A 24,881-nucleotide genomic window follows, 5' to 3' on the forward strand; every position below is an offset into this window, starting at 1 on the left:
TATTTGCTATATATATAATTTCTTATTGAAAGCAAACTTAAATACCATTACCTATGGTATTTATACAGAATTGAGCATCATTTTTTCATTAAAAAAAACCTTTTTTAAGGTTTATTTTGGGGAGAGAGAGAGAGAGAGAGTGTAAGCAGGGGAGGGGCAGGGAGAGACGGAAACTGAGAATCCAAAGCAGGCTTCACGCGGTCAGCGCAAAGCCTGGCGTGGGACTCAGGCCCACCAACTGAGATCATGACATGACTGAAGTTGGACAGTCAACCAAATGAGCCACCCAGGCACCCCTACAGATATGAGCATCATGAAGCACACAATGTAACAGATCAACACCAGTCATGCCAATTCTTCTCTCTCCTAAAAAAGTGTTTCTCTTGTATGCTGCAACAAAATGCTTAAATAAAATGATCCACGTGAAGAGTAACAATAAAACTTCTAATAGGCAAGCTCTAATAGTTAGACTCCTCTGGATAAATGAACTAATTCACCTAATTTACTTATCATAAAATACAAATACTTAAGAAATTACTAGGTCAATATTTTAAATTGCTTAATATAGGAGTGACTGCCTCAAGATACATTTCCCTTTTACAACTGACTCACTGTTTTAAATTTGTTAATTTATTGTTCTAAGTGCTTTCTACACAACCCAATTTTTTTTTCTCTAAAGTGAACACTGCAAATTGCCTTGGATGGGCGATAATGAAAAAGCAACACCATTTATTAATTTTGTATAAGTTATCCTCCACCCATGAGATTCCTTGGAGGGGAAGAAGATGTCTGAATTTTACCATACAGTGCCACAGGCAGAAAATGAGAGAAACCAAAACAAATGCATCCTGGAGTGAGATAAACTGCCTGCAGCAGCGAATGACCTACTACATACCTTTCCATACAGGCTTTGATGTCATAATTGGTTAATTTCCAGGAAAAAAAAAAGACAATTACCAATAGTTTAAGTTTTTTCTGATAAAAGTGTTTAACTTCTTTAAGTTTTTGATCATAAACAATACACACTATTCAAAAGGGCAGTACCATTACAATACTAAGTAAATGTGCATCAAAACTCAATGGAAAGATATGTTAACTATCAGAAAATGCAAACTGAGAAGTACATCAAACTTTCCTTAAAGTTTAGAAATATTCTTGGCACGTGTTTCTCTGGATATATGTTCTCTTAAATATTTTTAAGACTAATTCATTATTAAAGTGAATTTTATTCAAACATGCAGCTCATGGTATGAATAAGCAAGTACTCTTTTCCCAACAGAATTGACATGTCTTTCAAATAATAGTTTATTGGGAAAAAAAAAACAAACCACTACTGGGTTAGGAATTTGGAATTTTAATATATACATACACATATATGTATGTTTGTGTATATGGTATAGTCACGAATATGTTTCAAAACATATCTATTTTTAATAATAAAGAAATAAATTGATCTTTATTAAAGTGAGTTATTATTTAATATCCTATGTTCAAGCTGCACCAGAATATATAAATGCTTATACCTATAACTTCATATCTCAAATAGTGTCCTTATCTTTAACAAAGTTTCCAATCTCTTTATGTAATCATAAAGATAACAATTAAAAAAAATTTTTTAATGTTTGTTTATTTTTAAGAGAGAGAGACAGAAGACAGAGTGTAAGCAGGCAAGGGGCAGAGAAAGAGGGAGCCACAGAATCTGAAGCAGGCTCCAGGTTTTGAGCTATCAGCACAGAGCCCTACACAGGCTTGAACCCATGAACCATGAGATCGTGACATGAGCCGAAGTCGGACGCTTAACCGACTGAGCCACCCAGGTGCCTCATAAAGACAACAAATTAATAGAATTGTTTTAAGAAGGCGTAAGGATCACAACTTAATAGAATTGTTTTAAAAGCTTCAGTCACACTCTTAAATATGGTAAAACTGTGAAAATTATAATAAAAGCAATGGTCTTCATTATTAAAAGGAAAAGCAAAGTTGAATTGCTTAACAGTACTCTCCCTAATTTTCTTAATAAGTTTCTTTTGAAGAAATACTTATATTATTTATCATTATCACTGTGTTACTGCAGAAATAAAAGGCCAAAGGAAAGCTTCTTAGAAATATTAATTTTCTCTATCAAGACTTTAGTTTTGATTTATAAAACAATAAACTGTGAAATAACTTACTTTCATTCAGAATTTAAATTATAGCACATATGTTCATTATAATTTAAACTCTAGGCAACAAAAAATAATAGTTTCCTCTGCTGTGCCATTTGTAGATGGTGTACCTAACCTAAATTGGCTTAAATCTCACAATCTTTTTTTTAATCTCACAATCGTATAAAATTAAATGTGAATGACCCTGAAACTATCCATTTTTTTAAACTGTAGTATACTTAACACAATACTATTTTTGTGCTTTTTGTTAACATAATACAACTTGTGTTTTTTTTATCACTTAAAAAAATTTTTTTTAGGGGCGCCTGGGTGGCGCAGTCGGTTAAGCGTCCGACTTCAGCCAGGTCACGATCTCGCGGTCCGTGAGTTCGAGCCCCGCGTCAGGCTCTGGGCTGATGGCTCGGAGCCTGGAGCCTGTTTCCGATTCTGTGTCTCCCTCTCTCTCTGCCCCTCCCCCGTTCATGCTCTGTCTCTCTCTGTCCCAAAAATAAATAAAAAATGTTGAAAAAAAAAAATTAAAAAAAAAAAATTTTTTTTTAATGTTTATTTATTTTTGACAGAGAGACAGACAGAGCATGAGCGGGGGAGGGGCAGAGAGAGAGGGAGACACAGAATCCGAAGCAGGCTCCAGGCTCTGAGCTGTCAGCACAGAGCCTGACGCGGGGCTTGAACTCATGGACAGCGAGATCATGACCTGAGCCGAAGTCGGACACTCAACTGACTGAACCACCCAGGGGCCCCTTTTTATTACTTTTTATTAACATAATACTATTTGTGCTTTTTAAAAAATTAATACTACTGGAAGCCCTCTTCCACAGCCTTCAGTCTTCACGAGGCATATTCATCCTTGTATATTCATTTCATAAACAAGGTACCATCTCCTTTTCAATAAGGATTATAAACACAAATCAGAAACATAGATTCTAAAAGATTGTTGTCATCTGAATGCATACCTGACAGTAAGAGATAACTCACTGTATTTATGTTTGGAATAAACTGATAAGAGTTTATTTATTTTAAAATATAAAAGTACGTGATTCTAAATATATGAAGTATGCCAAAGTATTCCATCTAATTCTGTTTTAGATTTATTTTTGATAGACAGAGACAGAGCACAAGTGGGGACAGAGAGAGAAGGAGACACAGAACTTGAAGCAGGCTCCAGGCTCCGAGCTGTCAGCACAGAGCCTAACACTGGGCTCAAACTCACAAACCGTGAGATCATGACCTGAGCCGAAGTCAGACGCTTAACCAACTGAGCCACCCAGGCGCCCCTCCATCTAATTCTTATAACACCTCACTACAAATCTGAAATGGTGATTTGTTTTATGACCAGGAAAACAAGATTATGTATTTTATGTAGAGGAAAAAAAAAAAAAAAAAAAAAAAGTTAAAGTATTAGCCTGTTAGTATCCAGAATTACTGTTGAAATCCAGTCTTAATTTAAAAAAGTTGTATTATAAATAAAAAAAATAAGTAATTAATAATATATCCTTTTCATATTAAATCTTTAAGTCATAATGCTTATTAGTTACGATTTCTAATTTCATAAATAAAAATAGATAATTTATCTAGGAATTAATATTTTTAGGAATTAATATTTTAAAATATGCCTTTTATTTACATCACATAAACAGCTAAATAAAATCATCACCAAAGAAGCATGCTACTGAACAACACCCCTGGAAACTAATAATTATTAATCCTTAAATTCACTTAACACTTTATCTTCAAAAAATCATATTTTACTGATTATTTAAATATAATTCATTTAACCCATATAATACATTTAAAAATATGTGAATATCCACACACATATAATGCAGTTAATCTAAAGCATGGTGACTTAAACAGTGCAATCTACACTTTCATAAACAACCTACCTTCCATAATTTACTGTCTCAATTATTTCAAGTAGCAGTTCAGACTATTTCCTACTCCTAAAAGCTGATATTCTTTTCATTTTAGTTCTTCTCCTCAAATTAAAGTAACTCAGGGGCTCAACTGATATACGGAAGTAATTAAGTTTTTAAAACCATGTTTAGGATAAATAAAAGTATAAAGCTAAAACCGAGAAGGAACCAAAAGTACAGTGAAAAATGCAAAGCTGACCTATCTCTAATCTTTTCTTGTTAAACCTAGGCTACTCAAGAATTGTCAGCTAATTATTTCATTTTATTGATGATATTTTTCTCTAGGGAAGTTCTTTTAAAAGTTTAACCCCGGAGCAAGTCATGGCTTCTCCAATCTTTGAAAGTGTCCAGAGCATTGATTATAACTGCAGGAGGTGTTACCTTCTACCCAGAGAATCTCACCCTGCACAATCTTACACACTCTCTCACTCCCCAAACAGCTTTGATTCAGCAATTCAAACTGCTTCAGCTGATATTAAAGGAAGAACCACAGAAAAGGGATCAGCAGTTAAAACAGAATAAAAAGAGGGGAAAACACAGATCGTGGATATAGTAACACAAAGCTCAAGAGTAAAGCAGATTTGAAAAAGATATCAGAGTGACTCAAAAAAGAACAACATGACAGAAATTAAACAAGTTTTTAATGTTTGCTTTCTATGCATTTAAACTCACCTCAACCTCCATTAAAATTCTGATCATACACAAACCCCAAGGCTTTTGACATACTTTCAAAACCCACACCCTCTCTTTCTGTCTCCAGAGTCACTTCTTAGGCAGCCAAGGGAGATTAAAAACAAACAAACAAAACAAAACCACACAACAGAATTCAAATGTGCATGTAATTGAGAAATAGAAAGACCAAGTCAAAATGAAATTATAATTATGACCAATAATTTTTCAAGTAAAAATGGTGCCTAATCATTTTAAACATCCAGTATTTTTTCCTCTTGCACTTAGTGAAAAGGCCTAGGTCTACTTTAAAAGTTATTCGATGTCAGGTATAAATATAGGTTGAAAACAAGTATTAAGGATAAGAGGCCTTGCAGTATTTTTCTTGAGATGATGTAAGAATATCAAGATGCTCTATGCTGTTACACCTTGCTCTCTACTTGACTACAGAAAGAGCTTCAGTGTATGCTTAATTAGTTAATTAGTTCAGTACTAGGGAACAATACAGATGCAAAGAGCTATCACAGAATGGCTATTCACATCTATCTCTGAAATAGTGACCAAAATTCCAGAAGGTAATTGGATTTTCAAAACTGGATGTGGGTTTTTTTTCCCAATTCAGTCATGACAGGGCCAGAGGTAATGATATATCTGCCATGATGCAACAAGCAGACCTGTCTTCTGTCAAGAGTTGAAATCATAAAGGAATAAGCTGTCGTTAACAACGTCTCTCCAAACACTAGAGCTGTCATTCCATTGTTTTCTTTTGCTGGCATGGGGGCTAGTGTGGCCTCATATACCTTGTCAGTTCAGTAATGTGCTAAGCTTTTTTAACCTTTTCTGGAATTTCTGACTTGAACAATATTTTATGAAGTTTATAATGTAATAGCTTATATTTTCTTTGATTAATAGGTAGTTTCTCTCAAAGTTTACTCTTAAAATTTGGCATTAGTGTTCTTGGTTTCAACCTATAATTTAATAGACCATATTTCAAATAAGAAAAAAAATCCGCAGTTATGTTTTTAAAGTTTGAAATTAAATTTCAGGGGTCTAAATTTAGCCAGTCTTTATGGGTAAAAAAATCAATAATTATTTAAAAAAGCTGCGTGCAGTTTTGTAATGTAACATTTAAGTTGTTTTAGAAATAGTTAAGGGATAGTTAAGTGATAATATAGTTAATAATAGTTAAGTGATAATAGTACTACAGTATATTTCATGAATATTATTTACAATTTTTAAAAAATTTTGTCTTTTAAATTATTAAAGTAATACCTGCTTAAAGTAAAATAAAAAAAAAACAAAAAAAGAGAATTAAACATAAAAAATGAGTAAGTAAAAGCAAAAGAAGAAAATTCATAGTTTCTTGCCTAAGTTTCCTGGAACATCAATGTGTACCCCTGTATATAGAAAAGTGTACATGTATACATGTATAACTGTACTTTTTAACAAATGATCTCATTCTTGTGTTTCCATCTGATAACTCTTAGTTATCATCTTATATGAATTAACACATAAACTCACACAAACAACTCATTCTTATTAATAGCTATATAATTTTTAATTATATGAATATACCATTATTTAATCAAATAGTCCCCTAGTGGTGGATATTTCAGTGATTAGAAGTGTTTGTGTCATTACAAACTCCTTTGATGGGCATCCTTGTATGAATACTTTGTGTACTGCTCTAGTATAAATTCCTATAAATGGAATTTAGGATCAAAGGTTAATAAGCACACTTAATTTAGGAAAATATAACTAATTGCTTTAAATTACATTCCCAACAATATTCAAACTTGGTATTATCATACAATTTATTATCAATTTATCTGCCAATCTTAGATGTTGAAAAATAGCATCTTATTTTAATAAGTGTTTAGTTCCACAAAGCTTTGAATGGCTTTTCAAAAAAAGCATCAAAGCCTCTAAGTCCTTTAAACAAAAATATATTTTAAAGCTCCAAACAATTTTCACGTTTTTGAGGTTTCTGAGACCTTAAGCATATATTATAAACTGTATTCTGCTATACTATATTCTGCTTGCACTATGTAAATACTAAGTAATATCCCAAAAGTTGCTGGATGTCATTGCTCCAGTTAAAAATAAAGCTATGCCCTGTATTGATAAAGTACTTCTCACTGCAGCAACAACCATTAGAATCCTGTTAAAATTTCCACGTCACCAACTTTGTAAATATTCATGTTAAAATAGTAAGACCTTGCAGTACCTAGGTGGAACAGTGAATTGAAGGCAGGAGTTAAGAAAGTGTTACCAAATTTAATTACTCAAATTACTGAGGAAAAAAACCCACCCTATTTTAGATAACTATCTATAATGGCTCCATGTTCATTTGTGGAAAAAAAAAATCCTAATACTGTAATCAATCAACTTTACAAAATGTGCCTGTCAAAAAAGGAGGGGATCCCAAATACACTAAAGAAAGAGAAATCAGAAGGTCAGAATAGAAGAGTTAAGTATAGCTTATTAAAAGGGAAGCAAGCAATTTAAATACTAGAAAGGTCTAAATCAACATTTAAAGTATGCAATTTATATCAAACAATAGTTTATATTTCTTTAATTTAGCTACCTTATAATCAATGATTTCAAAAAAATCCTAAAACATTCCACTGTGATGAATATCACTACATAAGGATATCATCTCCTAAGGTTTGCAAAGAATGTTGTTATAAAGAAAATTGCTTTAATGTTATTTGTTTTAAAAAGGGATGAGTTGTAAAGTGACTACCTGTCACTGGAACAACAAGATAGATAAAAAAAACATGTAATTAAAAAAGTGTACTGAATTCTTTTGATTATCTCTATTTCTTCCACAAATCATACTAAAATATTAGTAAAAAAAAAAAAAGTAGAAGAAGAAGAAGGGTTTAAACAAATGAGACAAAACAAATGAGTGTGGAGAGAACAGAGGACACAGATGTCGATAAATTTTTAGGAGACTGTAAGCTGATGGAACTGGATTGGTACTACAGAGGAAAGAAAAAAAAAAAAAAACAAAAAACAAAAACTTAAGTGCCTCCAGAGGGAGATCATGACTAGAAGAAAGTCAACTAATCCACAAAATTTCAGAAAAACTGAGAAATTTCGAGGTGCTTTTCTTAGAAAGTAGGGGTAGGCCTTGAGGCCAAAATCTGAGGCATTACTTTTAATATCACTTAGGGTGCAATTACCACATTCCTTAACAAAGAAACAAACCAAAGCCCCAAAAACCAGGTCATAATCTCACATTGTGCAGATAGCCCTACAAGAAATCAAAGGTGTTTCCTTTTGAGACACATCCAGAAAAGGACTGAAAGGACAAACGACCACAGAAGGGGAAGAGAGAGACACAGAGCTCAAATCAAGTGTACTATGCAGAGGTCTGCAAAATGATTCAAAAGAGAACTCCATTCCAAAATATGATAGAACTTTAAAAATTCTATAGAAGGGCTAAAAGATAAAGTAGGTAACCTACTAAAACAAAATTAGGGCAAAAATAGATGGAAATAAGAAAGAAAGTATTAGCAATTCAATAAGACATTTACAGGTTCAATCTGCAACTCCAAAACCAAGATACTAATTCTAGAAATAGAGAAAATTAAAATTATCAAGAAAAAACACAATAAATTTCCTAAGGATTGAGAATCATCATGGGGGTATAGTACAGATAGAAAGCCATCACCAAGTGCCCAAAACAACAAAAAACAAACAGACAAAACACCATAACATAGGAAATTTCTTAAAAGCAATAGGAGTGACTTCTTGACACCAGGCAGAAGGAAAAGAATCTTCCACAGAGGGAGCAAAAGGATGCAATATCACAATGGTACTGGACTGTTCAATTAAAACACTGGAAGCTAAAAGACAATGAAAACAAAGCCTTCAAGTTTCAGAGTGAAAATGATTTTCAACTTGGAATTCTATGCCTCGCTGAGTTATCAAAATAAAGGGAACAAGTAAAATAAAGACTTTTTTTTCCCCAGAAATACAAGGTTTTAGAAATTTATGTCGTATTCACTTTTTGATAGCTCCAACAAAATGAGGGCATATATCCAAAACGCTGGCGTCATTAGATCCAGGAGAGAGGAGGTCAAACATAAGAGAGAATCTGAGGGGAATCCCAGGATGAGAGACAAGTAGACAGGCAGGCTTAGAAAGTGACCCGTCAAGACTGAAACACAAGTCCACAGGGTTCCAAAAGACAGGTCTCCAGAAGAGAAAACTATGAGATTCTCTGATAAGTCTGGCCCTGTAAAAACATTACTGAGAAGCCAATCAAGATCTCAATTAACAATTATTACAAAGAAAATTGAAAGGAAAGAAGTTATCAATTCCATGAAAAAAAAACTTTAGCAAAAATGAAATGTAACCATAGTACCTATCTGGCTCAGCCATAAACAGTATTCAAGTAAGAGTAATACTGCAAAGCTTGATTGCTGATTGAATCCAAAAACTGTGATGATGGGAAAGAGATTCCTGTGTATCATAAGTACACAAGACTAATATCAAGTGACTGATAAATCAAAAGAACAACCTTATAATTTAAAAATATGGATATGGAACATATAAGTAACTCCAAAACTACTAACAGACTATATCTAGGAACAGAATAAATGAGGAAGGATTAGCAAAGGATAATCACCATTTTGATATATGCCTTTTGATTTTACTTTACTTATAATTTTTTTTAAGTTTATTTATTTTGAGAAAGAGAGCACATGTGAGTGGGGTGAGGGACAGAAAGAGAGGAAAAAGAGAATACCAAGCAGGCTCCGTGTTGTCAGTGCAAGACCAGTGCTGAGCTACATGTAGGCTCAATCTCACAAACTGCAAAATTACAACCTGAGCTGAAATAAAGAGTTGGTTGCTTATTAACCAAGTGAGCCACCCAAGCACCACTTACCTGACTTTTAGATTACATGCATGGTAAAATTAAGTAATTATGGAAACATCAGATTCTTCTAAATAATCCAGCTATGAGAAATTAGGAAAAATGTAGGCTTAGTGAAGTAATCAGACTTCTTAAAAAATTATTAAAATCAATAAACTTTGTCATGTTGAGTACATCAGTTACATAGTATTTTTAAAGTATTCTTCATAATTTAAACTTTTATTTCTCTACTGATTTAATTATAAAACATTTTCTAGAACTTCTTACACTTTTACTAAATATAATCGCCATCAAGTTCTACCTCATCCATTACACTTAGAGTCTGAAAATTATAAATTAACCTCAACCATCCAAAGAGTGTTACCTATACCAGAGGTTTTAATATTGTGCTCAGATTAGCAGCAATCACATCACTTGGTATGGTCTTAGAAATGTACATTCTCAGGCCCCAACCAGACCCTTCTGCATCAAAATCGGGTTTCGTGAAAAGGCAATTTGTGTTTCACCAGCCGTCCACGTGATTCTGATACATGGTAAAATTTGGCTCTATAGACTATTGGCTCCCAAACTACTCTCCATAAAACTTTTTGACAGTACATCTCAATTAGTCAAAGCGTGGACAGGGAGAGATCAGAGAGGTGCCTAGGATGCAAAATTTAAGGAGGCACTCATCCTCTGGGTCCTACAAATACTGCACAACCCTGACAGTGACTGACACCTTAAATTCTGCACCCTTGTTCTATATCTGCAATTAGTAATTAAATGACTTCAAGTAATGTAATGACTTTACTTTCCTTGCCCATTTTACAGAGACCAACTGAAATGCCTAGAAAGATCCACATGAGAAAAGATCAAAGAAGAAATACGTACGAGTAACTCTCAAACTGCACAAACACTGAATAATTAGTACTTGGCTATATGATATACAGTTTCTTACTCCAAGTAATATGATATGCAATGAAGACGGTTAAACACTAAAAATATGAGCTATGGTAACCTCAGAAGCTGTGGGGACAGTATCTGATATGTACTATTTCTCCAACATGAAATCTTAATAATTTTTTTACAATAAAGTTCTGACATATCTAAAATGCAAGGACTGGAATATCTGTTATTATTTTCAAACTGTGATCTATGGGGCCCTAGTGTTCAGGAAGAAATCTCAGGGGTCCTTATAGAAGTTTTCCAATCCTCACCCCAGCTTCAACAAAAGTGGCTCCATAGATTTAAACCTATTTGTTGTCATTGTAGTTGTTGTTAACAAAACAGTCCACTTAGAAGCAGGGTTTCACTGGTGGGAAAAAGTTTTAATCTTACAGTGCTATGACTTCAATATTAGGACCTGTAATTTTATCCTAAAAATCTGTAAGGGATATAGCAGAAATTGTTTTTTACAGCTGTGAAAGCAGGAAAGCTTACTAATGCAAGAGTACACTCTACACTAGAGAGTGAGAGTGGGTGAGCTCGAGGAAGAGGTGCCATAGCAGAAATATTATAAACCATACTAAGTAGAGATCATATTGTCTATCCTGAAAAATATCAGAATTTACTTCACTTGTAATATGAAAAACTGACAGATTATGAAGAAAGGAGTAGTGGCTTCCAGTCTTTTGTAAACTTTGGAAACATTTCTTTAAAAACGATTTTAGAAAAAAAGTCCACAAAATAAAAACAAATAGAGCTGATATGATTAAAAGGTAAGGATGAAGTAGCTCTTCTCCTTCCAATTAGTCTTCCTGTGCTTGCTACCTAGAATACAACCCCTTTCCCTCCAGTCTCCTCCTGCCCCTCCCCCCCGACACTAGTCCTTAAAGAACTTGTGGAGAAATACCATGAAAAGGCAAAACCAGAGTAACAAATCACTTTATCTAGATTAAAGAGATACCCATTTTTAAATATTTACCAGGTAGAAATTTACCACAATAAAGTTCATATTCAGGTTCTTAATATAAAACAAAAAGAAAAAAGTACATCAATTAAAATTTTCAAAGTACACAACATATAAATTCTAAATACACTAAATACTAAAGTACTTAGAAATCAGCTGGGGTTTTTCTGGTTTTTTTTTTTGTTTGTTTTTTTGTTTGTTTGTTTGTTTTTAAGGAATCATGAGTTCGTATTATTGGGAAAAGCAGAAAACAGTCAAGGCAGTGAAATGCTGTTAGTCTCCAAACACTACACTTCTACTTATAAGAACAAAATGACTGACGAGTCTAATATTACCAACAAACTTCCTCCCTCCTGTTTGGGAAACCAACAGATCGCTTATTCACAGATGTTTGGCATGACTTACCATAGTCTTTCACCTTGAAAAATCTTACACAACAATAAAACTAGGATAGGAAAGGCTTAGTTGATCTATTAGCAGGCCAATGTAATTACATAAAATATTTCACTAAGCATTTATATGTACAAACACATCGAATTTTCTTTACTCAATTATATTTTCAAATATACAGTGAATTGTGATCACATTTCACATAAGATGTTCTCAAAACCACTGATAGGATCTCTTCTAACCAAAAACTAATGTGTCAGAGAGAAAGGTCATTTCATGATTCATAACTAGAGATATAAACGTTTAAATAATACAATATTTTATGTCCTTCACCCTAAACTTTATTTTACTTAAATTCTACTATAGTTTACTTAAATAATACTAAAAAAGTACTGGTGAAGTTTGTAACCAATCAAAAGTAATGTCTTTTGTTCTCTGCATATCCATGAAGGCTGAAAAAAAAATACACAATTAACCCAAGAAATTCTACCTGAAGCATTTTAAGGGTCTTAAAATCTATTAATAAAAATAGAGTCCAGCTGGGATGGGCCTTAATTTTATCATTTCAGAGGTAACAGAGCAGGAAACATATGTTTGACCTTTGCAATCATCAATGTTTCAAATAATTCCTCTCCCATTGTAATTACAAAAATGTAATAATGTAGCTCCTATAATGCATACATGTACACATATATTCCTAAATAACTTTAAGTTCTTAAATGAAATCTTCTTCTACAAGATAGCACTTTCCTTTTTTCTGAAGAAAATCTCTATTCATATCTGAAAGAAACATATACTTTGCAAAATTTGCCTGTTCACTGAAGAACTTAAGAATGAGACAGTTAAAAAAAAAAAAAAACAAACAAAAAAAAGCAGCCAAACATTAAGATGTAACAACGCTAGGTGAGAAAAAAACAATTTCACGATTATAGGAAAGAAAACCTTGAATACAATTTTAAAATACCAGTTTCTGAAAAGGTAGAATTCAAATAAGAATAAAGTATTTCAATAAATATTTCAATTTACCATTTTACAGGTCTTTGTCTAATGCTTAAAGCATTTTATTTGTGAGCTCTGGTGTTTTTAAAAGAAATAACAAACACTGACTTATTCCAACTCTTCTTTTATAGAATAAGAGATTAATTTCAAGTAGATTTCCTTTAGCTTCTTACTTAAGTAGGCAACGATTTCCAAAAGCCATCTTGATATTTTTATAAGTATTTTAAATAATACTGATAAGTATTTGATAATTTAAGTGATATATCACATAATAATAAATTTAGAATAATAATATTCATCCCAAAGACATTATCTACATTTGTGTACACTTATAAGATACCATCTTTTCATTGTAACTGCAAAATAATACAGGATAATTTTTCACTACAAATAAAAAACAATTTAAAGATAGGATTATGTTTAGAATGTACTTTTGAAGAGACAGGATAAAATAACTTATAATAAAACAGAGCTATAAAATGTCAAAAAAATATAAAAGAAATTGCACTTACATCCATAGCTCTCTTAATAAAAGGTATCTGTGTGCCACTGTCCAGATCTTCATTTATAATAAGCCTTCTAGCCCACTGACCTGCCCTGACAACACCACTACCATGAATTAAAACCATCAGTTTCTGTGGATTTGTCAAAGCATCCTCACTCATAAAGATAAAACTCTTTGGTTCACTCTCAGTGGCATCTACCTGTAATTAAAAAAAATTAAGTAATAAATAAATGTTTTCTGATCAAGCAAAGGCATAAATGAGAAAACAACTCATGGCTACCATAAATTATAGAATGGCTATTCCAGAATTATAGAAGTAAAAACCTTTAAAAAAATTAAAATATTCATTATTTATTAGAGATTAACAATTACACGAGGTGGGTGAGCATAAAAGACATGATAGTAATATGCAAAAGAATATTTGAAATATATCTCTCTATGTTATAGGTTTAGTATTATAATACAAATGAGAGTAACTGATTTTTTTTAAAGCTTCCTATGGTCTAGATACTATGGTAAATGTTTGTCTCAATCACAATCTCATTAAGGTTGTACTATTATTATACTCTTTTACAGATAAAGAAATTGAGGCCTAAGGAGTTTAAATAACTTGCCCCAAATCACACAGCTAGTGAGTCTATAATTCTATCACAGAAGTATATTGCACCTATAATAGAAAACAGGAAAACCCAATAGGATGATATACCTATTGGAAAATCACATACTACCCATGAATACTACTAAGTTTTTAAAAGGGGAGAGAGGGAACTATTTAAAAATTCAATCACCTACTATTCTATGTCAGTGGCCTTTGAAATTTCCTTCAGAATGTGAACACAGGCTCATATAACAATTATTTTCTGAAGGAATATTATTTATGTATTCCTATAACCTTATTCACTAGGAATGGAAGCTCTTGTGCAGATGTCAAAGCCAGAAGCTAAAGTCTAGGTGCCTGGTCATACACATCCTCAAATAAAGTCAATCCACATACTATATAATGAAACAGCTCTTCACTTATCAATATTAGATATTCATAAATTTATGAAACTAAAAAATAGACAAAAACTCTAGACACCAAAAAAAATGTCCTAGATTCTAAATGTTCCCAGTCACTATTCCTGGGAAGAGAAAAATATTAAAATTTCTCTAATTCTAAAACAGACTGGTAGCCATTTGTGTAAACAGCACAAAGAGCAATTATTTCAGCAAGAAGAGCACAGCCACAGGGCTGGAAAAAAATCCCTTCCTCAGTGAAGCCTTTCCTGACCACCCTATTTTAAATATCTCCCCAAGAATTCTCTAGCCCCATTCTGTTTTATTTTCCTTCATAGTACATAGCACAGTCTAATATATCGCATGCTTTACTTTATATATGTATTATAATTGTTAATTAACCATCTTCTCCCACCACTAGAATGCAAGTCCAGGAAGGCATGGACTTTTCTGTTTGGATCCAGCTACATTCACAATGCCTAAAAGAGAGGCTGGCACATTGTAGGCACTCAGTAAATAAAGGAATGAATAAACTTTTGGAATAAGTAATGTTATCAAGCATCACCAGTGACCTCCTTAAAATATGGAGATGAAAATGATATATGACTATAAGAAATTTTAAAAGAGCTACACAATGCTAAGAATTAAAAAGATATAACTGTGGGGGTGCCTGGTGGCTCACTTGGTTAAGCGTCCAACTTCAGCTCAGGTCATGATCTCACAGTTTGTGGTTTGAGCATCGCATCAGGCTCTGTGCTGACAGCTCAGAGATTGGATCCTGCTTTGGATTCTGTCTCCATCTCTCTCTGCCCCTCCCTCACTCATGCTCTGTCTCTCAAAAATAAACATTAAAAAAATTTAAAAAAAACATAGCTCTATATTAGTAGCAATTAAGTATGCAGGAAGAGAAGTATGAAGTGTCAAGCAGTCACATTAGCTTCTCTTGCATGCGATGTCCAGATTATGATGCTGACAGCAGGTCTGACTGAAGTGAGAGGAAGGGAAGTAGATGAGAGATGGAGAAAACCAAATGTGAGAAGAAAATTCCTTTTTACCAAAGAATGTTATATAAAAAAAGAGGAATCACTCGTTAAAATGGCTTTTTTAAAAAAGGGAAGTGGAAAGAAGAAAAGAAAAATTAAACAGCAAAGCTGTCAGTGTATCATAAAACAGAGGTCAAAGAGGTTCCCAGTCATTTATTTACCAAAGAGTATGCCTAAATGTGCACAAATAAAATACCTCTTAAAATCATTGAGGCCTTAACGGATCCTGGAATGGCTATGGAAATGGACATCTGTTTATCTTAATAGAAAAAACAAACAAATAAAAAAAAAAAACCCAAAACTCTAAAGCTATAGACTTTCTAGTAGGTTCTGATCACTATTTCTTTCTCTCTTTGACTAAGTACCCTGTTAACAAGGAACTGAGTCAACTTTTTAAGCAATGGAATGTTGGCACTTTAAATTCCACAGTAATCACTTGAAAACTGGAAGAGTGCTTATTTTCAGAAGGTAAAGATGTGTTTTGTATATTACAATGCTGTTCAAGAATATTTAAAGGGCTGCAAATTAAGGTAGCCGTGAATAGATGAATAAAAGTTTTACTGGAACGTGCAGAAGAACTGACTTTAAAAACACGAAAACACCAGAATATTCAGGGGGGGAAAAAAAAAAAAAACAATGAAAATGAGAAATGTAGTGGTATTAATGATTAAGGAGTAAGAGCAGTATTTGAGATAGTCACTGGCTTATATTCATCTGAATTCAACACAGAATTCTTAAAGTTGGTATCTATAACTTTCTCTGTATAAAGTTAGTGCTAAGTTTAAACAGTACAATATCTATATGGTTAAAACATAATTTTCATCATTAGCTTAATTAAGTTTGAAACTGGCTGTTCCGGCCATTGTCTTCAAACAGTGGTAATTCATTAACTGAGCTTTCATTAAGGAATGCATATAAAAGTCATTCTAGTGCACTACCTCACTTTACTGACCAATCAAATTCAAAGACCAACTGATCAGTGAGAACAATTTTTAGCAGTTAACCATTCACTTTAGGATACTCATGAACCCCACTAACTGTGATGATTATTTAAATATGACTGAATAAAATGAACAAAAATTTATAATCAAGTTATTAATTTATGTAATCTAAAATTCTACACAAGTGTGAGACACTACAATTGAGAATAACGTGTACATGAGAATATATGTAGGGTAGAGAGTAAACATAATACATGATCATAATCTTTACCATCAGATCATGGGTTTCCACAGGGTGTTGTTATTTATGAAAAGAAAAAAAAAAAAGGGAAGAAAAGAGAAGAGTCTCTCTTTCCTTATTAAATAGTTCTATAAAACTAAAACTTAGTTCATCATCAGAGGAAAAAAAACTTGGGTGCTATTCCTATAATAAAAAGAACAACTCTGATACAAAACAAAACAAAACAAAACAAAACAAAACAAAAGAAAAAAAGACACTTTCAATGTTGGCTTTGGAATTTAAGAGAACTCAGGAGAAAATAATTACACAAGAAAAATTTCACAACTATATAAAATATATGACGGCAATTTGAGGAGAGATATTAATTTCCTAAAACAAACCAAAAAACTTTGGTTTCTTTTCAGTTCATGAAATCAGGAAATCTTTGCTAACCAAAAATGGACATGACACTTACTATACGTCTCATCTAGTGTAAAGCTTTTTCTATGTTAATTAGCTTTATAGTCTAAATTTAAATGAGAGGAAAATAATCAGATCTATAAAACAAAGTCTTCTTAAATCTCATCCCAGGCTTTCTATAAATAAAATAGTAAAACTTAATCATATAACATAATCTACAGGCCAATTATCTTCTGATTTCTCCTGGAAATCTAAGGGACAGAAGTGAGTTTAAAAGTTCCGTGTAACTCCAAGTATCACAGAGTTAAATGACTCAATATTAATTGTGTTGTAACAATAAATAAACCTAAGTCTCTTTAAGTATCATTCTTCAGAAACTTTGAAAGAAATAAAATTAACAAGAAAGGTAGACTGAACAAAAGGAAGAAAAGTTTCCAAATAAATGAGGGTTAGTGTAGCTATTGCACAGAATGATATATTATTCACTAGTACATCACAAGCACTTGGAACAGTGCCCAGCACCTAAAAGACACTTAAACAAATATTTGTTGAATAAATGAATAAATGATTAGCATTGTGACCTAGCATTTTAGCTTACTTATGTAAAACTAAATATAAGATAGATTTTCCTTTTAAATATTGAAGTATGAATTAATTTGTGAGGATAAATATTATTAAGAAATCCTCAAACACTCCAATTCATAGAGTAACATTATCCAAGGAATTTAAAAATCTCATGCAAAATTTCATGTAAACAAAGTAATTATATACACAGTTTTGTGCCTTAAATTAATTATTCATTAAGCCTTCTAGATTTTTATATATCATAAAATCAGAGAGTTGTCAGCAATATCAAGGATCATGTAATCTAGTACCACCATCATTTCACATACAAGATTACTATTTCTTCAGTTTTTCGCTTACTATTTCAGGTTTTACATTAAAACACTTTTTTGCAAATTTGATACTGAAAACAAATCTCAAACTTTTTCACTATAAAATGGCAAAATGTACAAAATTTGAAAAGAATGCTCTGCAAAAACCAGGAAGCATGAGGAATGAATTTGGGAATATCCAGAGGAAATAACATGGACATAAAAATATAAACAATCAAGAAATATTTAAAGAGATGGTGTATTTGTAGTGCAACAATAAGTACCTTAGTTTACTTCAAATATGTAAGTAAAAATAAATTATATAAATTAAATGAGAACGGGCAGATGGGGTAGTCCTTTTAAATGCATCACCTTTTTCAAAAAAGTCTGGTTATTAGTATTTTTTGCCTCTACATTTAAAAGTACTACTTTCAAAGAACTATTGTGCACAATGAAATGCGGTATACAGATGTATTTAATATTATCATTATCATATCAACATATTAGAACCTTAACATTTAAACTTACCACAGTAAAACTAATATAACCATTTTCTCCTGAATTGAAAACTAACTCATTTGGAAGTTTAAGCATTTTTAAAAACAGGACTTACTGGTATAGAGATTTTTTTCAAATTACAGTCCTTTTCCAGGAGCTCATATACATATTTCGTGATGATCTAGGTAGGGGGGAAAAAACACATTAAGATGTAATGTCATCCATTATCAAAACCCACATGAATTATTATGTTATTACTCTGAATGAGTTTCTATCTTTGAATGTTTTCCCTCCAGTTTTATTGAGAAATAATTGACATGCATCTCTGTAAGTTTAAGGCATTACAGCATGATGGTTTCATCTATATATACTGTGAGATGATTACGACAGGTTCAGCTAACCTCCAACTTCTCATGTAGATAAAACAAAAAGAAAATAAAGAACAAAAATTTTAAAAAGGAAAAAAACTTTCTCCTTGTGATGAGAACCCTTAGGATTTATTCTCTTAAAAACTCCTCTATGTATCCGACATAGTGATCATGTTGTACACTATATCCCTAGTACTTACTTATTTCATAACTGAAGTTTTGATACTAAATTTGGAGACTTCTTACTGATTACCTGTGATGGCATACTTCTTGCTGCTGTGTGAATAACTGTGAACCTTAATACTAAAATTTAGGGCCACTTAATATAAACTCACAAAAATATACAAGGACTTTCTGCTTTTCAAGGCAATACTCTGCTTTTTTCAGTGTTTCTAGAACCTATTTCCCTACAATTTCCATATAGGAATAGTATCTGATTTGTATTTCCATATAGGAATTTGTATCTTGACTAAATTCTAACACCTCTTTTGTATTTACTGAATCAAAAAGTAAAAGGTCAGAGGTATTCTAAACAAAAAAAAGGAAAATTATTCCAGAAAAATCTGGCACCAGTTAGTATTATTGTTTGCAGCAGGCAGAAACACAGTTCCCCAAAGATGTCCACACTCTAACTCCTGGAACCTATTCATATTTTACGTTACATGGTAAAAGGAACTTTGCAGATATGATTAAGGTGAAGGACCAGAGATGGGGAGATTTTCCTGGATTATCCAAATTGGCCCAATCTAATCCTTTAACTCCTTAAAAGTGGAAGATCATAGAAGAAGAAAGGGATGTAAAGTGAAAAGACCTTGAATGGTCATTGCTGGTTTTGAAGTTGGAGGAAGGAGACCATAAACCAAATGTGGTGGCTTCTAAAAGGCACGATAACCTTTAAACAGCCAGTAAGAAAACAAGACCTCAGTTCTGTATTTACAAGGAACTGAATTCTGCCAACAACTCAAATAAGCAGTAAGTGGATTCTCTCCTAGAGCCTCCAAAAAAGAATATAGACTGTGCATACCTTGATTTCAGTCTGGTGACAATCATACTGAACCTCTGACCTACAGAAGTAGGAGGTAGTATATTTGTGTGGTTTTAAGCCATTGAATTTACAGTAATTTGTTACCGCAAAACTAGAAAGCTAATGTACTATTTCTATGAAGAACAGGAAAGAGAATGAGGAAAGAGATGCTGAGTAAAAGCAATGATTTAATAGATTTCAATGGTCATTTTAAGGAGTGTCGTTCCCTCAAAAAAAAAAAATCTATAATCATCTATGCACAATATCTCAGAGGATAATTTTAGCAGCAACATAATTAAAAGTCAAATTTTATGAAGCAAAATAAGAAGATGATTTTTTTTTTTTTTAGAAAATTAAGATGTCAATTGCTTTGGTACTGTATTCTGTAATCTAAAACAGACTATCCTGCTTTCTTGAAGGAGGTCAAAATCCTTTCTTCTATGTATATCTATTAATTCATTTTGAAAGAGTATAGTAGATGCATGCTAGAACATCGCTTCCTTGACTAATAATGATAATTTCAAATGCTACAACACTCACTACACTAGAATGAGGCAGTAATTAATAGTTACTAATCAAATAGTATTCCCATATCTTAATGTAGTAGTTAAAATTATGTTCATTATACTGTTACCCGAAGGCAGCAGTGTTGTAAACTGAAAAAAATAAACTAAAAATATGTAGGGTCAGACAAAAGTATGTATGAAGTCATATAATGCTCTGCCACTTCAAGAAAAATAACTAAATGAGATTAGCTAAAATGAGTAGCTTATAATTTCCAAAAATTTCCTATTACCTATGAATAACAAAAAATCCTTACATTGAAAGCAATAATAAAACCAATTAAACTTAGTTCAAACCCAAATGACTTCTACCACTAAGCAAAATACTTCAGAGATGTAATTTGAGAATTCAATAATTAAACTATTTCAGCAGTTCATACCTTGTCAATATGAAATATTACAATTAATTCTCAACTTTCCTCTACACCATAATATAAAACAATTCAAACACTAGCTTAAGAATTAAAAACAGTAGGGGTACAGCCTTAAAGACAGAGTCTCCAAACTTTCGTGAATTTTATTTCTAGGAGCCCTACTAGGTTTTCTCTGTGAAGACTAGAGAAAAATCCCTTTCTGCTTCTAGCAGTGGTAAGGGAAAAGTAATCATTTAAAAATATTCTAGACCTTTCTGTCTTCCTTAATAAGGCCTGCCCATAAGAGAAACTATTTTACCAGAGCCTAATTGACATGAGGGAAGGGAAATGCCCAATTCAGTCTCCCTAAAAGACTGAGACCTAATGAAGAATAGAATATTTCCTCCCACACCTCACTACATGATCCTCAGATCTGTAGTGTTCCTATAAAATAACAGGGAGTTATAGCTAAAGAACTGTAGGAGTCACACCCTATTTAAGGTCTCTAGGAAAACTCAAAGAAGGAAGATAGAAACTAAGCAGAGGAAATTTTAGCCTTGGACACGAAAGCTATATAGCAAATAGAAAACACAACCTAACTCTTAGCCAGATGAACATAAAACTTCAAACTAATGATCCACCTACCAAAGTTCCTTTTATCCAAAACAGCATGCCCAGGTTTCAACAAAAAATAACCAGCCATAATAACAGACAAAAAGAAACAGTCTGAAGACATAAATCGAGCATCAGAACCAGACTCAGGGCAGAAAATTTGGAATTATCAGACTTAGAATTTAAAACAACTATGATTACATGCTGAAGAATTTACTGGAAAAAGTGGGCAATATAAAAGAATAGGTAAATATGTAAGCAGAGAGATGGAAACTCTATGAAAGAATTAAAAAGAAATGCTAAATAAAAAACACATAACAAAAATAAAGAATGCCTTTTATGCACTCATCAATAAATTGGACATGGCTGAGGGGAAAAAAAAAAAAAAAAAAGAATCAGAGTTTCCAGATATGTCAATAGACACTTCCAAAACAAAAATGTAAAGAGAAAAAAAAAAACAATGAAAAAGTGGAACAGTTTATGTGAGTGGGACAATTGTAACAGGTTTAACATATGTATAATGGGAATGCCCGAAGGAGGATAAAAAGAAAGGAATAAAAGAACTATGTGAAGTAAAATAATGTCTCAGAATTTCCCAAAGTTAATGACAGACACAAAACTACAGATCCAGGTAGTATAGAGAACTCCAAAAAAGATAAGTACCAAAAACAATAACTAGTTTTATCATATTAAAACTGCACAAAACCAAATACAAAGAGAGTATCGGGAAAGAAGGTGCACCAGGGACAAGGGGGATTTGGAGAAGTGGGGAATGTGGGGGAATTTAGCTAGAGAAGAAAAAGGATAAGAATTACATCACACTTCTCTTAGAAACAATGTAAGCAAGAGGACTGAAATATTGAGTGTTGAAAGAAAAAAAACCCATCAATCTAAAATTCTGTATCCAATAAAATCATGCTTCAAAAATGAAAGAGAAATAGACTTTCTCAGACAAAAAAAAAATTGAGGGAATTTTTTTGCAAGTAGAACTGCCTTGCAAAACACACTATAAGAAATTATTCAGAGGGAAAGAAAATTATATAGGTCAGAATGTACCTAAAGAAAGGAATAGTAAGAGAGAAAGAACCAATAAAGGTAAAATATACTTTTTAAAATTTTCTTATTCTTAATTGATCTAACAGATAACAGTTTGTGCAAAATAACAGCTAGAATGTATTTTGTGATTATAGCTTATAGAAAAGTAAAATGAACGACAGCAAGGTTATTAGTTACGGGAGACAGAAACTGAGAACACTCTGTTATAAATACTGGCACTACCTGTGAAACAGTATGCTGTTACTTGAAAGGAACAGCAGAAAGAAAAAAATTACTACTGACAATTTTCCTGGATTTCTTTTAATTCCTAAGAAGAAGCCAGATATACAAAAATAAAACCACCATGGAAAAGATAGAAAAATAATTTTAAGACTATATATTCATGAAATTGATTGTTGGCTACCAAGAGAATAATGCTTTCTAAGGAATTAGAGTCTAACTTTTTCTAGCTCAGGGCTAATTGATCTAGAAACTAAACAAAGTTTTAACAAAGTGAGGAGGAATGATCAAAGAAATAGGCCACAGAAGGAAGGAAAATGAAGTCTGATATACACTCTCAATGAGGTACTTCCAACAGAAAAGATATGTTCACTCTGCAATAAATTTACCTTAGAGACTTATTGAGCAATTGCTGTGTGTTTATAATGTATCTCATACACTTCAGCTTTATTTCTGATCCTTAAACAAGAAGTGAACACTGGTACCCTTTACCACTACAAAAGCACTAAAATTATTCTGGTGGCGTGGGGGAGTACAGTGGGTGACACTAAGAAGCTACCCAGAATACATTTCAGACCCTTTTGGAACTGGATTTAAGAAATTAAGTGAGATGATAAACATATACGACAAGAGATATGACTGGTTAAAAGAGAATTAATATAAATAAGTGAAAATATAAAGTTCACTTTACTAAATTGTAAAGCTTCCGTTCTTTCTTACTCTGAAGAAAATCCTCTCATTAGCAACAAACTAAATTTGGCCTGATTGACTCACAGCAATAACAATTTTTATTTCACAACTTTATTAAAAATATAAGATAAAAACTTGTCTATTGGGCTTATTAGAAGAGTAAGAACTTCAGCCCAAAACACAAAACGACAAACCTCATAAGTTGTTAGTCATATATACCCCTAAAGAGAATAACTAAATGTTAAGAGTATCCTGATTTGAGGTGCAAAGGTAAATAAAATGAACTGAAAGAAAAATTCTGAAAGATTTAACTATATCTCTGCCTCCTGCAATCAAAGAAAACATCAGAAAATAGACTCGATAGGTTACCTACCTGAATTATGAATTAATAAAATTTGAATTTTAAAATGTTTTAAAAGGAACAGCTTTTAAAGAGCCTTAGGCTAATCAACCTGGTAAAAATCTAGTTCTAAATGACAGAATGAAATTAAATGATTTTTACAGTAAAGCAACGGTTTACTCTCAGTTCCTACTTAACATAATAACGTACATGGTATTTTTATTAAATAGATATTTATAGAACAGTTGAAAACAGCTTAGTTCTACCTAAGCATCTCCTTTTAATATTATTCATTTAATTAGAAAGCTCTGATTTCACAAATAAGTCAAGAGAAGTCAGTGTAGAAGTGTGACTTATAAATGTATCACAAATGTAAAAAAAGTTTGATATTATGAGGTTTTACCATATTGGAAGTTTGACAATATTTTGGAGAGAGTTTTGCTTTTAACACAATCCATTCTAAATTATATCTATTATGTGTTGCTCAGTTCCACTTCACTTATTAATAAAAATAACACTTAAGAAGCTCCAAGGTGGGGATGTTTTGAGCAAGATGGCAGTGGACTAGGAGGACCCTAGGCTCGTCTAGTCCCACAAACACAACTAGATAACTATCAAATCCTCCTAAACACCCCAGAAATCGACCTGAAGATTAACAGAGCAAACTCCACAATTAAACGGAGAAAAGAGGCCACAATGAAGATGTGTGTTCATCAAAAGAAAAACAAAAAAAATGTTTTTAATTAAGAATAAAAAACTCCATGGCTTTTAATAAATCAGTCTTACTCATTTTGTTTCTAAACAAATAAAGTGCAATTGGTAGGGAATTTTAGCTCTAAGCAATGACTTGACTTAGAACATGTTGTCCCCAAAACAGAAAGTTAGAAATATTCAATGTAACTTTTACTTTTAGGGCTCAACAATGGATAGCTTTATTTGGGCATAAAATTCTAGATCAATAATTATTTTCTCCAGTATTTTCTGGTTTTCATAGTTGCAGTGAAAACTTCTGCTATAGGTCTAACTGAGCTTGTAGGTAATCAGGCTTCATTCTCTGGTTTCTTTTATAATGTTCTCTATATCTTTCATGGACTTCAGATTCAGTATCATGTCTAGGTGTGAATTTTGTCTTATTAATCTTCTTGAGGACTCAGTGTTCTTCCTGAATCTTTCACCAATTCAGAATACTACCTCTTTAAGTCTTATTTCCTCTACTTGATTACATTCCTTGAGAATAAAGACTATA

At 32.4% G+C, this 24,881-nt stretch overlaps 1 protein-coding gene across 1 annotated transcript in view; it reads right to left on the reverse strand.

Moving 5' to 3' along the window:
- FAM172A (family with sequence similarity 172 member A) overlaps positions 1-24,881 on the reverse strand; it is a 389,831-nt gene that overhangs the window by 302,944 nt on the left and 62,006 nt on the right. The window contains exons 5-6 of the mRNA XM_042943485.1: positions 18,526-18,591; positions 13,425-13,616 (exon numbers count right to left, since the gene is read on the reverse strand). Coding sequence (XP_042799419.1) covers positions 13,425-13,616; positions 18,526-18,591 — 258 coding nt within the window. The remainder of the gene's footprint in view (positions 1-13,424; positions 13,617-18,525; positions 18,592-24,881) is intronic.

Source organism: Panthera leo, chromosome A1, assembly GCF_018350215.1.
Source record: "Panthera leo isolate Ple1 chromosome A1, P.leo_Ple1_pat1.1, whole genome shotgun sequence".
NCBI classification, from domain to species: domain Eukaryota; kingdom Metazoa; phylum Chordata; class Mammalia; order Carnivora; family Felidae; genus Panthera; species Panthera leo.